This window comes from Macrobrachium rosenbergii, chromosome 16, assembly GCF_040412425.1.
Source record: "Macrobrachium rosenbergii isolate ZJJX-2024 chromosome 16, ASM4041242v1, whole genome shotgun sequence".
Classification (NCBI taxonomy): Eukaryota; Metazoa; Arthropoda; class Malacostraca; order Decapoda; family Palaemonidae; genus Macrobrachium; species Macrobrachium rosenbergii.
Genome location: NC_089756.1, coordinates 48,180,631 through 48,197,959, shown reverse-complemented (window position 1 = coordinate 48,197,959; position 17,329 = coordinate 48,180,631). Strand labels below are relative to the sequence as shown.

Below are 17,329 nucleotides of genomic sequence, written 5' to 3'. Positions count from 1 at the left end.
ACCATCTCAAAATATTCTAATTCATCCTTTCATTTACTCAGACCTTTTTATCACTTAACTTTACCTTCAAATTCCCACCCTATCATTTACTACGTTGCACTTGCTACACCAGCTACAAACACAGTTCACCTCAGCAACTTCAACCATTTTCTTTCATTTGCATTCAACGCCTACACTTCAATTCCATAAAAGAGTTGGTTAGGCAGTCCTTTCATACATCCCCCCACATCGCTTCTATTAGATATCGCAATCTCTTCCCATTATTTTGCACAAACCCCAATACCATTCTTGCATCATCTACTCCCATTCTGTGACTCACCACTTGCATCATCCACCTACCACCCATAATTTTTTACACCCAAATACTTGTATGAATCAACTACTTCCATTCATCTTCCATCCATACACACTTTTATTGCCCTGTCTTCCTATTTTCCATTTACCCTCATAACCTTACACTCAACTTTCTCATCTAGCAAACACTTTCAAACTCTTTGATTAGATTTCTAAATTTTTCTTCACTATCTCCCAACTGGCAATGCATTATGCGCAAAAATCAACTCCACTACATTTTCTCATCCCATAGTTTTGTCCCTGATGTACACCCTGTTTGACTTTCTCTGATTTCCCACATCACTTCTCCCATAAGGATACTGAAAAGCCACGGAGACACACGCCCTTGTCTCATACACACCGTTACACCAAATAAATCATCCTCCCATCTACATACTTCAAAACCCGCTTCACTTCCATCTCGTCATAACTTTTAATCGCTTTCAGTAACTTACCCTCTATATCATACATATTCAGTTCCATCCACACTGCCTCTATCGACCCTTAGAGACCTTTTTTTTTGCACCATGTAAGGTACAACCAGATTTTCCTCTTACTTTCAAGCTTCTCACATAACTATTTCATAGCCAGTGCTGGGTCCAAACTCACACTATTCTTTCATACTGATTCTTCGTGTTTTACTCTCTCAATCTAGATTATGTTATATACATCACCTGGGAAAATTACTAATTACACACACATGTATGTATGTATGTATGTTTGTATATATATACTGTGTGTATATATATACAGTATATATGTATATATATATATATATACTATATATATATATATATATATATATATATATATATATATATATATATATATATATATATATATATATATATATATATATATATATATATATATCTATGTGTGTGTGTGTGAAATATTTTCTGTAAAACAGAATTCCATCAAATATAAGGAGCCCATAAAAGCGCCAAAATGTAGAAAATAAATGCTATATTTCAGAGACCACTGTTTGCCTGCTGAGAGAGACAGTTGGTGTCTGAAATATAGATTTATATTCTACATTTTGGCGTTTTTATGGGCTCATGTGTGTGTATGCAGTGGTGCCAGATCTATAGATAAATCTGAAATGACATATCTTCTAGCGTTTTTCAGATTTTCAGATTTTTCCCATAAAATAGCGGAAATCTATAGATTTTTACCATTCTCGTCTTTAATTTCTAAAACTGACTTGTGAAACTGTAAAATATTTTGTAAATAATTGAAAATTATGGTACCCTAAAGCACTTTGCTCTTATGTGTACATAATTCCAAGCTTAATCGTAAATATCTTAGGAGGGCGGCTGTCACTTCAGGAGGAGTAGCAAGCAATTTTACTATATGCCTCGGTGCTGTTATTGTGGTGGCCAAAATGAACAGTATTGTACTGTTCATTTTACTCTCTATATTACGAATGCTCTTCTGGGTGACATGCTTACAAGTCTGGAATCTATTTTGCTGAGACTAAGTAACAATACAACCAAATTGTATCTGTTATTTATAGATTTTTTAAATCAGTTTTCAATAACTTAAACAAACAAATGCAATCTGGGTCACTTCAATTAAGCATTTTACAAAATTTTGTTGTTTCAGCTCGTAAAACAAGTTTGGAATGCCATCTTAGAGAGGCTATGTTGATTAGACACCACTACAGAAAATATAAAGATCAGGGAACCTGAAAACTTCAAACCTTTTGAGGAAATGTATCTTGGTATCACACAAAGGATTGAGCTGAGAAATGAAGCTCTATATGAAACACAAAAATTAAAATATTTTAGGCAAAACAGTTTGGAATTTTTTATGATAGCTGCCTCTCAGTTTTACAAAAAAATTGCTTTTGACTCAGATGTAATTGGATAATGAATTAGCTACCTTAATTCATCTGGTACCTACGTTTCGCTATGGAGTAAAGTCTGATATTTGGAGTATTGGTACAGAGTGGAGACTGCTTAGTAATTACCTAATTACCTTGTAAAACTTAATATTAACCATGATATGATGCCATAACTACCCTGCAGTAAAGTAGCATCAATTAGGCAAATGGACAATATATTAACGTTTACAAGTGTATCAAGCTTTGTTACCTTTACACTAAAAATCTACAGAATTTTTCCTAGGTGGGGGAAGGTTCCATATAGGATGAAATATAAATAAAAAAGGTCTGGTTATCTAGATTTTCTAGCATATTACAGTTGATCGTTGAACAGCGAAACAAACACTAAAAATACATCATCCTGGGTCGCACGCGCTCGTTTCTCTTCTCAGAACAAGCCGATTTCTGTCTGGAGTTTAATTTTAATGTAGTACTTTTTTAGTAATTTAATTAATTCTCCTCTTTTGTTAGTACATATGATGAAATTAACAAAAAAATAGGTTATCTAATGATTTTAATGTTTCAAAAAAACGTTTACATCATGCTTTGATTTTATATTTGTTTTACTATAAAGCGGAAGGATAATCCTAACAAAAATTATTAAAACTTTTATCTTGTGTGAAACATTGATATTGACATGTTTCTTTTCTTTAATTCTCCTGATTTGTAGTCCATATGAATTAACGCCGGTTACATATTTTGATTTTAAATATGTTTTGTAAGGAAAGTTTACGATCTTATTTATATTTGAGGCGACTTTGGGGAAATATCCTGTCTTACTTCGCTGTGTTTAGAATTTGAAAGTTGTAATGATCAATACCCAGTTTTATTTATATAATTTTTTCAAAGATATAAAGAAATAAATTTTAACGAAGCAAATGCTTAAACTCTACGATAACATTTCATGTTAAGTCAGCTAAAATTGAAAAATAATCATTAACTTTTTTATGATATTCAAGAAGTTCATATTATCTCTTTAATTTGAATATTTACACAGCAGACTTAATTGAACAAATGGAAAAATTGATTGAGTCATAAGGAAAAAACACGTTCCATCAGATATGAATGCAAACATTGTATCGTTCCCTCAGATATTTCTGGCCACTGGCAACAAATCACCATTTGTGCAACTCTGTTTGATGTTGGAAGAGAATATTAAATAACACACTGGCCAGTCGACTTACGTGGGTTGTAGCCGTAGTGGCTGAAAAGGACACGGGAAAACAACCCTGGAGGAATGGTGGTAACATTCTTCAGTTTGGTGAGAGAGAGAAAAAAAGTGGTCTATTTCATTCCACCTGTCAACTCACTCACCAACGTAGCTTTCATGCAATGTGGCAATACCATAAATAGAGGGTCAATAATATCTGGCAGTGTTAATATATGTATACTAGCACTATGCAGTTCGGTGTTCTTTCAAAGGTAGGTAAGGCATACTGCAATTTATTTACCCAAAATTGCTTATAGAATCTTCTTGGAGCGTTTATTTTGAATCTAAGAAACCATTTTCAGATCACAGTCATTTAAAGGATGTTTCTTGCAGTAACGAGTAAGGGAAGTCCCATTAAAAGAACTGTGATTTTTCTGTCAGTCCTAAAGCCAGGTTAAATGCCATTAGATTATCTATATGCTGGCTGGTACAAAATGATTGCACATTTCCAAAGTGAAAAGAGGTGATGATATGTATATTTATAATAATGATCATTATTGCAATTACTGCTATTATTATTGTCTTTATGTTAGTATAAGATGAGTTATCATATATTTCTTACTATTACCCTTTCTGCACATTTACAGTATTGCCAGATATACAGATTAACCTGAAATCTACAGATCTTTTAGTGTTTCAGGTTTTCAAAATTTTCCTCTAAAATAGGCGAAACTTACGGATTTTTACCATTCTCATCTCTAATTCCTAAAATTGAGATGCGAAATTATAAAAAGTTTTTTTTTCAATAGTTGAAAATTATGGTACCCTAAAGTATTTTGCTCTCATGTATACATATTTCCAGACCTAAATGTAAACATCTTAGGCGTGCAGTTGATATTTCAAGAGGATCAGCAAGCTACTCTACTTACTATGCTTCGGTTCTGTTTATCGATGTGGCCAGAATGAACAGTACAATGCACTGACACTTTACTATTGCTGTTCTGGGTGACAAGCTGACATGTCTGGAATCTATTTTGTACTATGCAACGATATAACCAAATTTTAACTATTACTTTAGATTCTGTTATGCCAGTTGTCAATAACTTAAACAAATAAAAGTTATCTGAGTCACATCAGATAAGCATTTTACAGATTTCTACTACTTCAGCTCGTAAAACAATTTTGGAATGCCATCTCAGAGAGGCTCGTGTTGATTAGACACCACTAAAGAAAATAAACAGAAGGGAACCTTGAGGCTTCAAACCTTTGGAGGAAATGTATCTTGGTATCAAAGTAAGGATTGAGCTGAGAAACGAAGCTCTAATATGATACACAAGAATTAAAGTATTTTAGCTAAACAGTTTGGAATTTTTTTTATGAAAAGTGCCTCTCAGATTTACAAAAGATTTCCTTTTGACTCAGATGTAACTGGATAAATAATTACCTTCCTTAGTTCATCTGGTGTCTTAGTAATTTCCTTAAAAGATTTGATGTTAACCCTGACAGGACACCATAAGTGTTCTGGAGTAAAGTCGCATCAATCAGACAAATGCAAATTATATTTGTTTCTAATTTTTTCAGACTTTGTTGCGTTTACCCAACTAAAAATTTATAGTTGTAAGAATTGGTCCTACTATAAATCGGAAAAAAATAAATAAAGAAATAGATTACTTACTGAAACTCAGGTTTGTTCCATACAAAAAAAAAATGGTAAGAAATACATCGTGTTTTGAGATTACTATAACAAACGATTTACTATAAAGAGCAAGGAAGTCTGGACGCAGCATGACAGCCAAGAAATGTAGGACTTACAATTATGTTGTCTTGTGGGAAACATTGATTTGAATTGGACATGTTTATGTGAGCAAAGTAACTTCTTTAATTCTCCTATTTTGTAGTCCAAAGGAATTACCGGTAACCTGTTGTGTTTTGAACATGTTTAGTAGAGTATAACAAGTTGTATACTCCCTTAATTCTTGTTATTTATAGCGATTTGGGGGAATACCCTGTATAATTTTGTCTGTGTTCAGAACATGAAAGTTGCATTGAATGAATGTTCAGTATATGTCCGAATTGCATCCTAATTATGTGCAAATGCACGAAAAAACTGTTTATGAATAAATACGTGATCCTGCAGATTTATTTCAACTCTACAGGTTTTTTTACAGAAAATTTTCAGATTTTTCAAAAACTATCTGGCAACACTTGTGTGTGTGTGTGTGTGTGTGTGTGTGTTCACAAATATTTCATAACATTAGCTCCTTCCTATGCTTACCTGCAAAGCTCAACAGCAGTGCACTGAACAACACTGCAAACGTTACATGCAATATCTTGCACACATTCACGCTTCACGGATATTAAGGCCCTTCCTTTCACATCATCTGCCCAGCACTTTTTCGGTCTTCCTCTTCTCCTCCATAACGTTTCCGTATCACACACTTTTCACCAACTCATCATCCTCCAATCTTTCTACACGACCAAACCAGCTCAAAGTAAACTATGATCTATCCTTTCACTTACACTAACTGCTTTACCACTTCTACTCTCTTCTTTAAACCATCTCAATTCATTTTACGTCACATATATTAGGCAAACAGTTAATTTCAGCACCATTAATTCTTATCTTTAATTGCACTGAGCATTCACATATCACTTCCGTAGAGGAGAGTTGGCTCAAAAATTCTTTCGTACATTCCTACTTCTACTTCCATAGACAATCCATTTTTTTTTAAATCTTTAACATAGCCTTCTACCTTCCTTTCTTCACCTATTCTGTGGCCCACCTCTTCTCTCATCCCACGTCATCAGGTATATTTACTCCAAAATACTTATGCAAATCAAAGATTCTCTCATTTTCATGGTTTCCATCTAACTTCATGACCTTATTCTTGAACACTTTCAAATACTTCAACTTTGTTTCTACAGTTTCCCCTTTCACTGTCTCCAGTCGGCGCTACTTTGGCTTGTTATCTACTCGTCACCTACTCCGAGGTGCTAGTACTAAAACCCGTATGGCAAATGTAAAGTAGACGTCCGCACGAAGGTATCGTTTATTAATATTTGTTGACCGCACAGTATAGAAATGGGTGTATATAACACTTTAGTCTCCGAGGGACTAGTACTAAACACGGCTTCCCAAGGAGCTTCCGCCATGTTTAATGCTAGCACATCGGAGTAGGTGACGCCAAGATAACAAGCCAAAGCCCCGTAGGAGGGTAGTGCCGTCAATGCACCATATCATTACTTAAGGTTCTTGCAGCGTTCCTTCGGCACCTAGCTGCAACCCCTTTCGTTCCTTTTTCTGTACCCCCATTCATATTCCCTTTCTTCCATCTTGCTATCCACCCTCTCCTAACAATTGTTTCAAAGTGCAACTGCGAGGTTTTCCTCCTGTTACATCTTTCAGACCTTTCTACTTTCAATTTCCTTTTCGGTGCTGAATGACCTCATAGGTCCCAGTGCTTGGCCTTTGGCCAAAAATTTAATTAATTCTACAAGCCAAAGTAGCACCCTCCAGTCAGTACTGTATCCCGGGCAAACATTAGCCGTTATCCAGCAGCTTAGCATCTATACCTAAAGTCGTTTCTCTAATTTATCGCATCACCTATTCAAGACGTACCCTCATCTCAATCATTTTTACGCCTGATCATTCAACTCTTCCACTTGTAAATTCTAACGCACGCGTCCATCATACAAATTTTTTTAACACTCTAAACAACTTATTTTTTTTTTACTATACATGTGTATACATGCATGCGTGGGAATTTATATCGTTTTACCTTGCCACAGAGTTTAATCAAGACCTAATAACCATTGTCACTAAAGTAAGCAACACTTAGTTGGCTTCGGTGCTTTGAAATTCGTTTTATTCAGATCTTTCTCGGCATAATAGTTTCCCAACGTATCTAGCGCAGGCTTACACGAAGAACAAATCACAGAATTGACTAAGAAGACATCCGACTAACAAATTTTACGACACTATAATTTATGCAAAGTCTTTGTGGTCGTCTAACATCTCTTTCATTTGATTAAATTAGAAAACGAGGTTATCAGAATGTATCTACATCCTGATTACCTCGGTTTTCCTTTTACTTTCCTTTTAAAAACAGGTTTGAAGAAAATTTTCATCGCAGAAAAGGGTTGAATTTTCGTCCCAATTTAACGTAGTTCATGAAGTTTTACTTTTTAAGCAAATTAGTATTATGATCATAACGCTGGCAATAACCACTTCGTGATTCTTTCCTGTCATTTTGACAGCTTTCCCTAATTTTCCTGGGCTACTGTTTAAAGTTGACAAGGACCTAAACACCCACTTCGTGCAATAAAAACTTAATAGTGATGGATAACGCTACCTGTGGATACATTTAGCAGTTTTTGTGTCCTATTCACATGCATAATCCTACCTGGGTAATTACCCACGCTCTCCAACTTGGATCGTGACTTGGATTCTTAGCATACACTTCCACAATATTAAACTGGAGTTCTTTTGCTTCAAGTACTTTGATGCTAACTACGTCATTCTCTCTAACTGTGTGCTTTAGCCAAAGGAAGTGCAGGATAAGCTAATCAGAGTTACACCGAGTGTAGATCTCAAAACAAGCGCATTCTCGTCTTATCAGACTTGTTAGACCGATTGAAGGGCAACAACAGGATGCATTCGCAAAAAAAGTTTTTTTTATTTTGTTTTATTTTATTTATTTATTTATTTATTTTTTTAGCTAGCAACGTGGGTTTGTCGCAGTCTGCCACAGAAGACGAGCTCTTTGGTTAGGCACTAAGCTGTCTGTTAAGTCAGTCCATCTTTACACAAAGTAATATGCGAACTGCATTATTGCTGAACTGTGGCGGCATAAGCTCTCTTAACACTGAACTCGGTCAGTAACAGGGGGGCTAAGGAGGAACATTATCTTGGGTTAACTCGGTTTAACAAGGTTACACCATTATCGTTACCATAGCTGAAGTTCAGCCAGATAGAGTGAAATTGGAAAATAATAACTTTGTGGGTATGGGATGGTATTCCAGTGACTTTTACATATTTGCACCATTTTTCAATGTTTTGTTCATAATTCTGTTTTTCATGCTTTTTACGTTATTATTTTTCTTGAAATATCTTAATACTATTTCGTCCTATAATGAATTTTAAAGGGGAAATTGAAGGATATTGCTCTCAGTTCGAATTACAGACCCGCAGCAATTAGACGTTACCGTCAAATATTTTAAAATTTAATGCTGTCTCTTCTATTGCAATATCTGAATATTTATGAAAATGAATTTAGCTTTAAGGATGACCAATCTCCTGAGCTTTGCATTTTAAGCTCCAAAAGAGATCATGAACTTTGACAGATATAGGAATTCATCAATCTTCATCTACTTCGTGGACATCAAAATTGCACTGATTCTATTTTTGCATTTTGGCACAGTTATCAGTTGCTTTTGATCAAGTAGGGGAATGCAAGAGCTATCTTTTTAATATGAATAACGGTATTCGGTAGGGTTCTGTTTCAAGCTCCTACCTTTTAAATACGTATGTCGACTCTATGAACACTGTATATGAAATAAACAATGCAGGGGTTGGATGTTACGTTGATAATATGGCAACAAGAATTTCTCCCAAGTACATGGTTTGGTGATCCTTGCTCCCTGCGCAGTAGCATTGAATAAAATCTTGAAAATATTTTAGGAATATTTATGGATGGTAACACGCTAGAGTAAGTTGAAGGCTTTAAAGTATCTTGGCCACACGATCACCACACGATTCCATGATGACGACGGCATTAAGGACATGAGGAAATTCTGTGAGCTTACGTGATATGGAATTGTCTGAATTCATATTTTGGTTTCATATTTTGTGCTGCACTGTGGGTTAACATCAAGAGAGTTGCGTTTCCGACGGGTTAAAAGTCAATTACAAAAATATATTGAGGAAGCTGGTGGAGGCACCAAATCTTCCGAGGGCTTCCCAATACTTGTGTGCCACCTATGGCGTCATTTAAGTTAAGTAAACCTTAGTTTTACAAGACCACTGAGCTGATTAACAGCTCTCCTAGGGCTGGCCCGAAGGATTAGACTTATTTAACGTGGCTAAGAACCAATTGGTTACTTAGCAACGGGACCTACAGTTTATTGTGAATCCGAACCGAACCACATTATAGCGAGAAATGAATTTCTATGGCGTCAGGCCCCTCCTTAGCGATCATTCCCGGAGCTCATGAGAGTGTTAACACTGGGGTAATGAGGACAATCTAATATCTGTATAATTGTTGAACAGCGATGTATTTCTTGAGTCTGCCACGTGGATAGCAGGTGGAATTTACTTTATGTATAAAATGGTATATGTTTTGTATGTTTTCATGTTCATTTTACGGAATTAATTTCCTCTTAAAAACACGTTGACTATATTAATTCATTTGTAAACTTAAATCTTTTCTGAACATCATATGGTTTTTTCTGCAAATAATAATAATGATGATGGTTACGGCGATGACGACTGTTGTCTCTGCAGTCAGAAACATCAAGGAACAGAATGTGTTTTCAGCCTTTCCTTGAACCCTACTGTCGACTGATATTGGAAAACTTTGATGAGCATTCCACCAAGGCATTCACTCAATCCACACATGCCTTATGAATACTTTTCCCACACCTTATATCCCCCCAAGAAATATATATCAAAACCTGAAAAAAATTTTCAGTAAAGCAAATCTTTTTAGGATGACCAGCTTCCCCAACACACGTGAGATGCCATTTCACTTATACTCTACTATAGCTTCATTTTACTCCCTGATGGTACCTAACTACATAGGATCGGCGTCACACCCGCAAGAGTTCACTTTCTTTCCCTTGGTCTCACTTTTCCGTCTGTCTGCAGAACCGTTCTTCTTGTCACTGTCCCACTGTGTTCATCTTGGGAGGACCCGGCATCCCCTAGTGCAAGTAAGGCCTCTAAGAATCTTGGCTGTGTGTTAAACCGAGAAGGTCTTGAACGTTACCCAGCATTAATAAGCTGTCCTTTGGGTGCAAAGCAATGCGCACTATCTCCTGATACACTGCATTATCAGTTTCGAGTCTTGATCTGAGAAAAACTGTGGGGTTTTCACTTAGCAGATAAAGAGCCAACAAAAGTTTGTGTGGTGATGAATTCTCGAGTAGTAACTCAGATAACCTTCCCATAACATGGAGGATCATCCAAAATGTCTGATCTACTGTAGCAAAAGGTTTTGAATGAGAGCAGGAGCCTTTAAAAATTATTGAAAGACCCTGTATTCTCTAGCGGTAGTATCCCCAGTCACCCTATTATCAACCTACACACACACACATACATACAAACACGCACCAGCGCGTGCATGCATGCAAGCACGCATGTATATATATATATATATATATATATATATATATATATTTATATTATATTATATATATATATATAGGTACAGATATATATAACACAGATATACATATATTTCAGGTATGTGTAACCTACTGTAAATGAAGGATGCACAGTCGTGCGAGCAGAAAAGGCATGGTTATACAATGCCGAAGACTGACGGTACATAAACCCCTTGAAAATCAACTGGCCAGGGAATGGGGCTTAGCAACATCATCTCCATGAGAGAGAGAGAGAGAGAGAGAGAGAGAGAGAGAGAGAGAGAAAAATAACTGCGTCGTACGGAGTTGGAGGCGTTGATGATGGTAAGACACAGAGAGAATTTTAAGGCAAAGTATGCGTGACATTCTTAATTGACAGGAGCTGGGAAGTAAATTCTTTCAGGGGAAATGGTAACTCACTACCACAAAAAAATTATTATATATATATATACATACATATATATATATATATACACTGTATATATATATATATATATATATATATATATATATATATATATACACACACACACACACACACACACATATATATATATATATATATATATATATATATATATATTAGGACTTTGCCTGCTGTGTCACAGTACAGTAAATGGAGCCTATAAGAATATGGAAATGAAAGTAAGAAATCTCCAAAATATCCATAATCAATTCCACTGACAGTTTCCCTAAACTTTAGTTGGTAATAACAAACGCGAACAAGAAAAAGAGCAAAGAGTACATAACACTTACGGCAAAACATGAATTAAAAACTCCGGCATGAGCAAATTTCCCTGGATTCTCCTTGATTAATAGGTCCCCTTTTTGGGTGTCCATTCACTTATGTGCTGTGCATTAACAGCAAACTTTGGAAGCCTTAAACGAAGAAACTGATCATTAAAATATACTAAGTGCATCTGCCCCACCATTTCCTCTTTTATTGATCATACTAATCCATCTCTCATGAGAAAAACCATTCCTCCTCAATCACTGACTGGTTTGTTTCTTCTGATGACGAGGAAAACCTCTTTCGAATAAATTTAATTGTCAGTGAAAGCTTCTTTAAGAATCAAAACAAATAAAATATATAGCGATGCCAACCCATTAAAAGAATTAAGCCAGAGTATCTCATAGTGAGCGCTTCCCTAACGGTAAAAGGTAGAACACAGCATTGCATCCAGACCTTAATTCCATCTTCTTCTTCTTCTTTTAACGTGCTTTTTTCCCATTTTTGTATGGGGTAAGCACGATGCCTTCTTTTGAAGAACTTTGATTTGGCTTTGGGGTAGACCGTAGTCTCGATCGGCTGCCCTGCCTGACATCGCTTACACCCCGGTAGCGTATGGTACATGTATTATACCAGACCCAACGCCCTTTCTCCGTGCCATATAAATATGCACACCAGCGAACTTAATTGACGATCGACGTCACTTAGCTGAAGCATTAGTTAAAAATGGATACAGTGAGTCATCCTTTCAATTAGAGCGCACTTTAGGAAAGCACAAATACGATTTTTATCATTCTCGATTTCTTGCACGTCTCGTCATGTGACCGGAATACCTTCCTGTGTTTTCATCTTTCGCTGTGACCTACATATTCCCATGTTCTCATAATGCACTGCTGATGCATCACAACACTACAAAATGATTTATTCATTGTATGTTGCGAGGAAATATACAGTATGCTTGTATGTGATGATTAGGGTGCAAAGTTTGCCACACCTGATTAGGTTGAAAAGTTTGGTACACCTGAACTAACATCTCAAACTAGGCCCCAGTCCCACCACCCGCAAACTGGCAGCAAGTCTTGACAGAAACGTAATAAGTCACTCACACACAAAATCACTCATAGACTGTATAATAATAATAATAATAATAATAATAATAATAATAATAATAATAATAATAATAATAATAAAGCTGGAGCAGAAATATATCATAAAAATTAAATATACTGATTGATCTTATCATTATAAATGAATAATAATGAATTATTCAAAGGGCACATAAATCGCCTAATTTACTGCTCTTGCAATATACATGCAAAATTTGAAATGGCATTTCAACCAAAAACATTAGATGTAAAAACATAATAATGCAAATGCTATGTCGAATCAGCACACCTAATGATTGAAATGATATAATTTCTTAGCCTCCTGTAGAGCACTGACGTAATTACAGTAAATATGATGACATACCAGGAAAATTTGCCGTTTTGTTTTCAACTGCATTTCATACAAGTAGATGCAATCATGAAACGAATAGCAAGCACCATTGTACTCAATATTACACACATATAAGCATAAAAATAAATGCGGACAGAGAGAGAGAGAGAGAGAGAGAGAGAGAGAGAGAGAGAGAGAGAGAGAGAGAGATTTTACATATGCACTGTATGCGCGCGTGCACACACATATACACAGCTGTGAATGGTTGCAAAGTCAGCTGTGGGTTCAAGAAATTAGCTTGGTAGCTTTGTCCCTAGACGGCGCCAACCTCCACCCCCATAGGAGAAAAATAAATATGGTATAATTATATATATACAGTATATATACATATATATATATATATATATATATATATATATATATATATATATATATATATATATATATATATATATTGAAAAAGTACGTATACACGAGAAAAAAGTTCATTCAGTATACGGCGCATAGAATATATTCAACATACAAAAGTTTATCCTATTTCTACACCTTACGTCCGATCGTTTTCAATGACAAAAAACAAAGGAACAAAAAAAGTCTTACTCGGGAGACCGGCATCCCAAACGAAGAGAGTGAAAGCAGCTTGGTAAACCTCGAACAGAAGAAGAGGAGAAAGTTCAGGGCGAGTGAATGTGTCTCAAACTAGTTTCCTCAGAGCGACAGATACTCCGTCACTTCCTTGCCTTACTCAGGTGCCAGGTAACCTTAAACAGAGCTGACACATTCGACTGCAACTTCTTGCATAAGCGAAGCCTTTGGATGCGTATTGTACTCCCCCACCCCGGCCTCTGTCTGCCGCCAGCCACTCTCGTAATTGCCTTAGAAACGGATAGTTTTTAAAGTGATATATATATATATATATATATATATATATATATATATATATATATATATATATATATATATATATATATATATATATACACTGTTCAAGTCCAGAAATACATCTGAACTGGTTGCTAGGAGATGAGCACTGTGAGCTTTAAGTATTCAGTATGTAAATATCTAGTTGATTTATTGTTATTCATACTCATTATGTTTAAGCAAATGGAAGTATAAATATATGTGATGATGTAGCTACACACACACACACAATATCTCTCTCTCTCTCTCTCTCTCTCTCTCTCTCTCTCTCTCTCTCTCTCTCTCTCTGTCCTCACAATCTTTCTTGCTACGGTATGTCACTGTCATGACTTCGTTGTCGTCCCTATTTTGTTAACGTTCATAATGCAAGTCTATTCTCAGATAACAGTTGTAATTTCAAAGGGAGATGACTGGTTAACTTCAAATAAATCTCTTGATAACATGAGTCAAAACACACAACTCAGTAAACAAGTAACTCCTCATTTAACATCTCAAGGGATAATGACTAATATTCACTGACACGAAGCGCTTAGTATCGCAAAATAATGAAGAACATGTAAAATTTATGTCGTTCTCCCTGTACATGACATTTCTGTAAGTAAACACTTACACACTAACCCCATAACTGATAACATTATCCTACCGCAACGTATGCATTTTACACAAGATAAAGGCTGTTTTACACTGGGGTTATCATCTTGATGTTAGACATGATCGCTTCGGAAGATTCACGCACTGACATCGGCTGCCTTTTCGTACACATCCCACCAACACAGTTTCTAAACTACAGGCTGTTTCACGTGTAATTTACCATCGGGTTGAAAGTCAATTGTAAAAACACCAAGCAGACGAGCGCTCCGACACCGTATCACTGCCAAGGCCGGAGGTGCACTAGGCTGTCTATAACTCTATAATATGTTCGCTTGCTCGGTCTGCGGCTGCTGCTGGCTGAGTGTGGCAAAGGCCCGCCCGTCCTCGCTGCTCACTCTATGGCACTTGTGCTGACTGTTAATCTCCTCGACTCTCAGCTGACTGACCTCAACCTTGAGTTTCCTCTTGTCTTCACTTATTTATTCATTTGTTTGTTTGTTCACTGAAACATTCATACAAATTGTGACCAACATGGCCAGGATCAAGTTTTATTCCAAAATATTCCACAAAAAAGTAGACAAATCTAGGCGCTTTTGTAATCGTGATTGGTATACAACGGAAGAGGAAGCCCTCCAAGTGAGCTGTTGTACGGAAGAGCAGTCGGACGGCAAGATCTGCAATCTGCATTTGCATGTTGCAGATCGATCAACAGAATTACAGTAAAATGGAAAGGTTTAAATAGGGAAAAGGCTAGATCTTTTTCTCTTATTTATATTTGTTTCCTTTTAAGACCGAATAAAAAAGGACACGGGCTGTTCCGTTACACTGGTCTTCGCTTTAAGAAAAAAATACCTGGGACATGTATAACGCGCGCGCGCGCGCGCGCACACACACACACACACACACACATGTTGACCTTTCTTAAGTAGTTCAATACTGATTTTCTCCTTCAGAGAACAGCCCTGTTGTACTTCACTTTACATGATCGTCGTCAACACTGATTTACATGTAATTATTCCACCTCTGCAACTTGCCTTGCACTGAAGGAACTTATAAGAATCTACGTCCATTTTGGCTCATCTGGCTATTCCTGCTTTATTGACATTAAAAGAGCTTCTGTCAGCGTGAACCACGATACACACATAAATAGAGGTGACTGATCTTATACCGCAGAAGTTTGTTAACTTGATAACATTCTGGTACAGTATTCAAGAAGAATGTGTAAGATTTGGAAGGGTAATGTTGAAATCCTTTCACATTTGTAATGGCGTAGGACAAGTAGAGGTCTTATCTGGTGTGCTTTTATAACATGAGTTATGATTTCAAGTTTGGTATTACATCTGCCAGTATTATAGAGTATGCTAATGATGTTTTGTTATCTCCATCTGCTTCCAGTCTGCAGTGCTTAATTATTCATGTAAGAAACTGGTTTTTAGTTTCAGCAAGGAAGAAAATATCTCCGCGACTTTTGTCATGGTAAAGAACGTATTCTGTTTGTAACAACCTTCAGGATAATATGATTCCGAGTATCTTGAAAAATGCTGAAGACATAGAACGTATACAAAGTACATTTTACAAAGAGTTCAACTGCTTGTTGCGTGAATTTCTTTTTGCTGATAAAGAAGTATTGTTTCTGTTCAAAATTATCGTAAGGAAGCAACACTGCTCAAATTTGAACATTAAATTAATAACTAGAAAATTTTGGCAGATCTGAGGTTTGTCAATACTGTCACTGCATCACGAAACCCAAACGCTGTTAACCGTATCATCTTTTTATTATGAATATTTATAAGAAATTTTAAGGTTCAATGCTTGTGAATGTTACAGTTACCTTGACGTCCAGAATTACATTCGTACAAAATCACAAGTCAGTCACCCATCACATGCGATTGTCTTATGTTTATGCTTTGATGAATTGAAGATTTATATTTAATTCTTTTTATTAGGGCAACATAATTTTAAGTGAATTATTTTTCAATCTGTATTTGATATTCAAGAGCTTTCTTTCTATTATTATTACTAAAGAATCTGTCTGAATGTGCTGCAATCATATTTTCCTAGCCTACATCTAAAGGGCTGCAGGCAGTTGATGCGCGTGCTCTTTCCAGCTAAATACATCAGTGATGGATTTTTTAGAATATTTCCTTTTTTAAACATTTAGTTTGTCAAGTTTGCACTACAAGCCTGTACTGTGTGTCACTGCAAGGCGACTGCAATTGACTTTTAATCTTTTTTTACTAGTGTTCGTATTTTACTTCCTGCAAGTTACGATGACCTTTTAATTAGAGACTCGATCTCTTCTTTGTGATAATGGATTGGTCAACTTTGGACCTTATCTTTTAATTTTCTTTATCACTGTGTATTAAGCATTGATAAATCTTACTGTTATTTTTATATAATTCTTATCTTAACTTGAATTTCATACGTTAATATATATATATGTATATATATACATATACAGTATATATTATATATATATGTCTATTTATATATATATGTCTATATATATATGTATATATATATATATATATATATATATATATATATATATAATAAAGAAAGGGTTCTAGGAACACATACCATATTGTTTTGTATAATCATACATTCTGTTATGGTGAAAAATCTCAGTGTTTTTATTTTGCCTTGTGTATTATATATCTTTGATAAACAATAAAACTTACTGCTAACGCTATTACTAATACTGCTACACATGCACACACAGTTATGCAAAAGCTTACGTAACAAGTCCATGGCCGTCTTGGCGAACGATAAAAATAATAATATAATAATAATAATGCATTATAACCAGGCAATCTCGCCTGAGGTTTATCTGTTAATAATATTAAGAAAAACATGAAGTATCGAGAGATAGGGTAATTCACCCTTATCTCTCCGCAATCCTTATCATTTTTCGTTCCCA

General features: G+C 35.6%; 1 protein-coding gene across 9 annotated transcripts in view; it reads right to left on the bottom strand.

Annotated features, from left to right (window-relative positions):
• LOC136847414 (thioredoxin domain-containing protein 11) overlaps positions 1 to 17,329 on the bottom strand; it is a 225,315-nt gene that overhangs the window by 80,238 nt on the left and 127,748 nt on the right. For 2 of the 9 annotated variants that reach the window (XM_067119076.1, XM_067119078.1), the window contains exons 1-2: positions 14,630 to 14,774; positions 13,498 to 13,772 (exon numbers count right to left, since the gene is read on the bottom strand). The exons of 1 other annotated variant lie outside the window; for it this stretch is intronic. In XM_067119076.1, the coding sequence (XP_066975177.1) occupies positions 13,498 to 13,512 (15 nt within the window). In that variant the 5' untranslated portion in view covers positions 13,513 to 13,772; positions 14,630 to 14,774. Of the gene's footprint in view, positions 1 to 10,155; positions 10,248 to 10,354; positions 10,414 to 13,497; positions 13,773 to 14,461; positions 14,816 to 17,329 lie in introns of those variants that run through there. 6 more of the 9 variants (XM_067119079.1, XM_067119077.1, XM_067119084.1 and 3 more) reach the window with 6 other exon arrangements.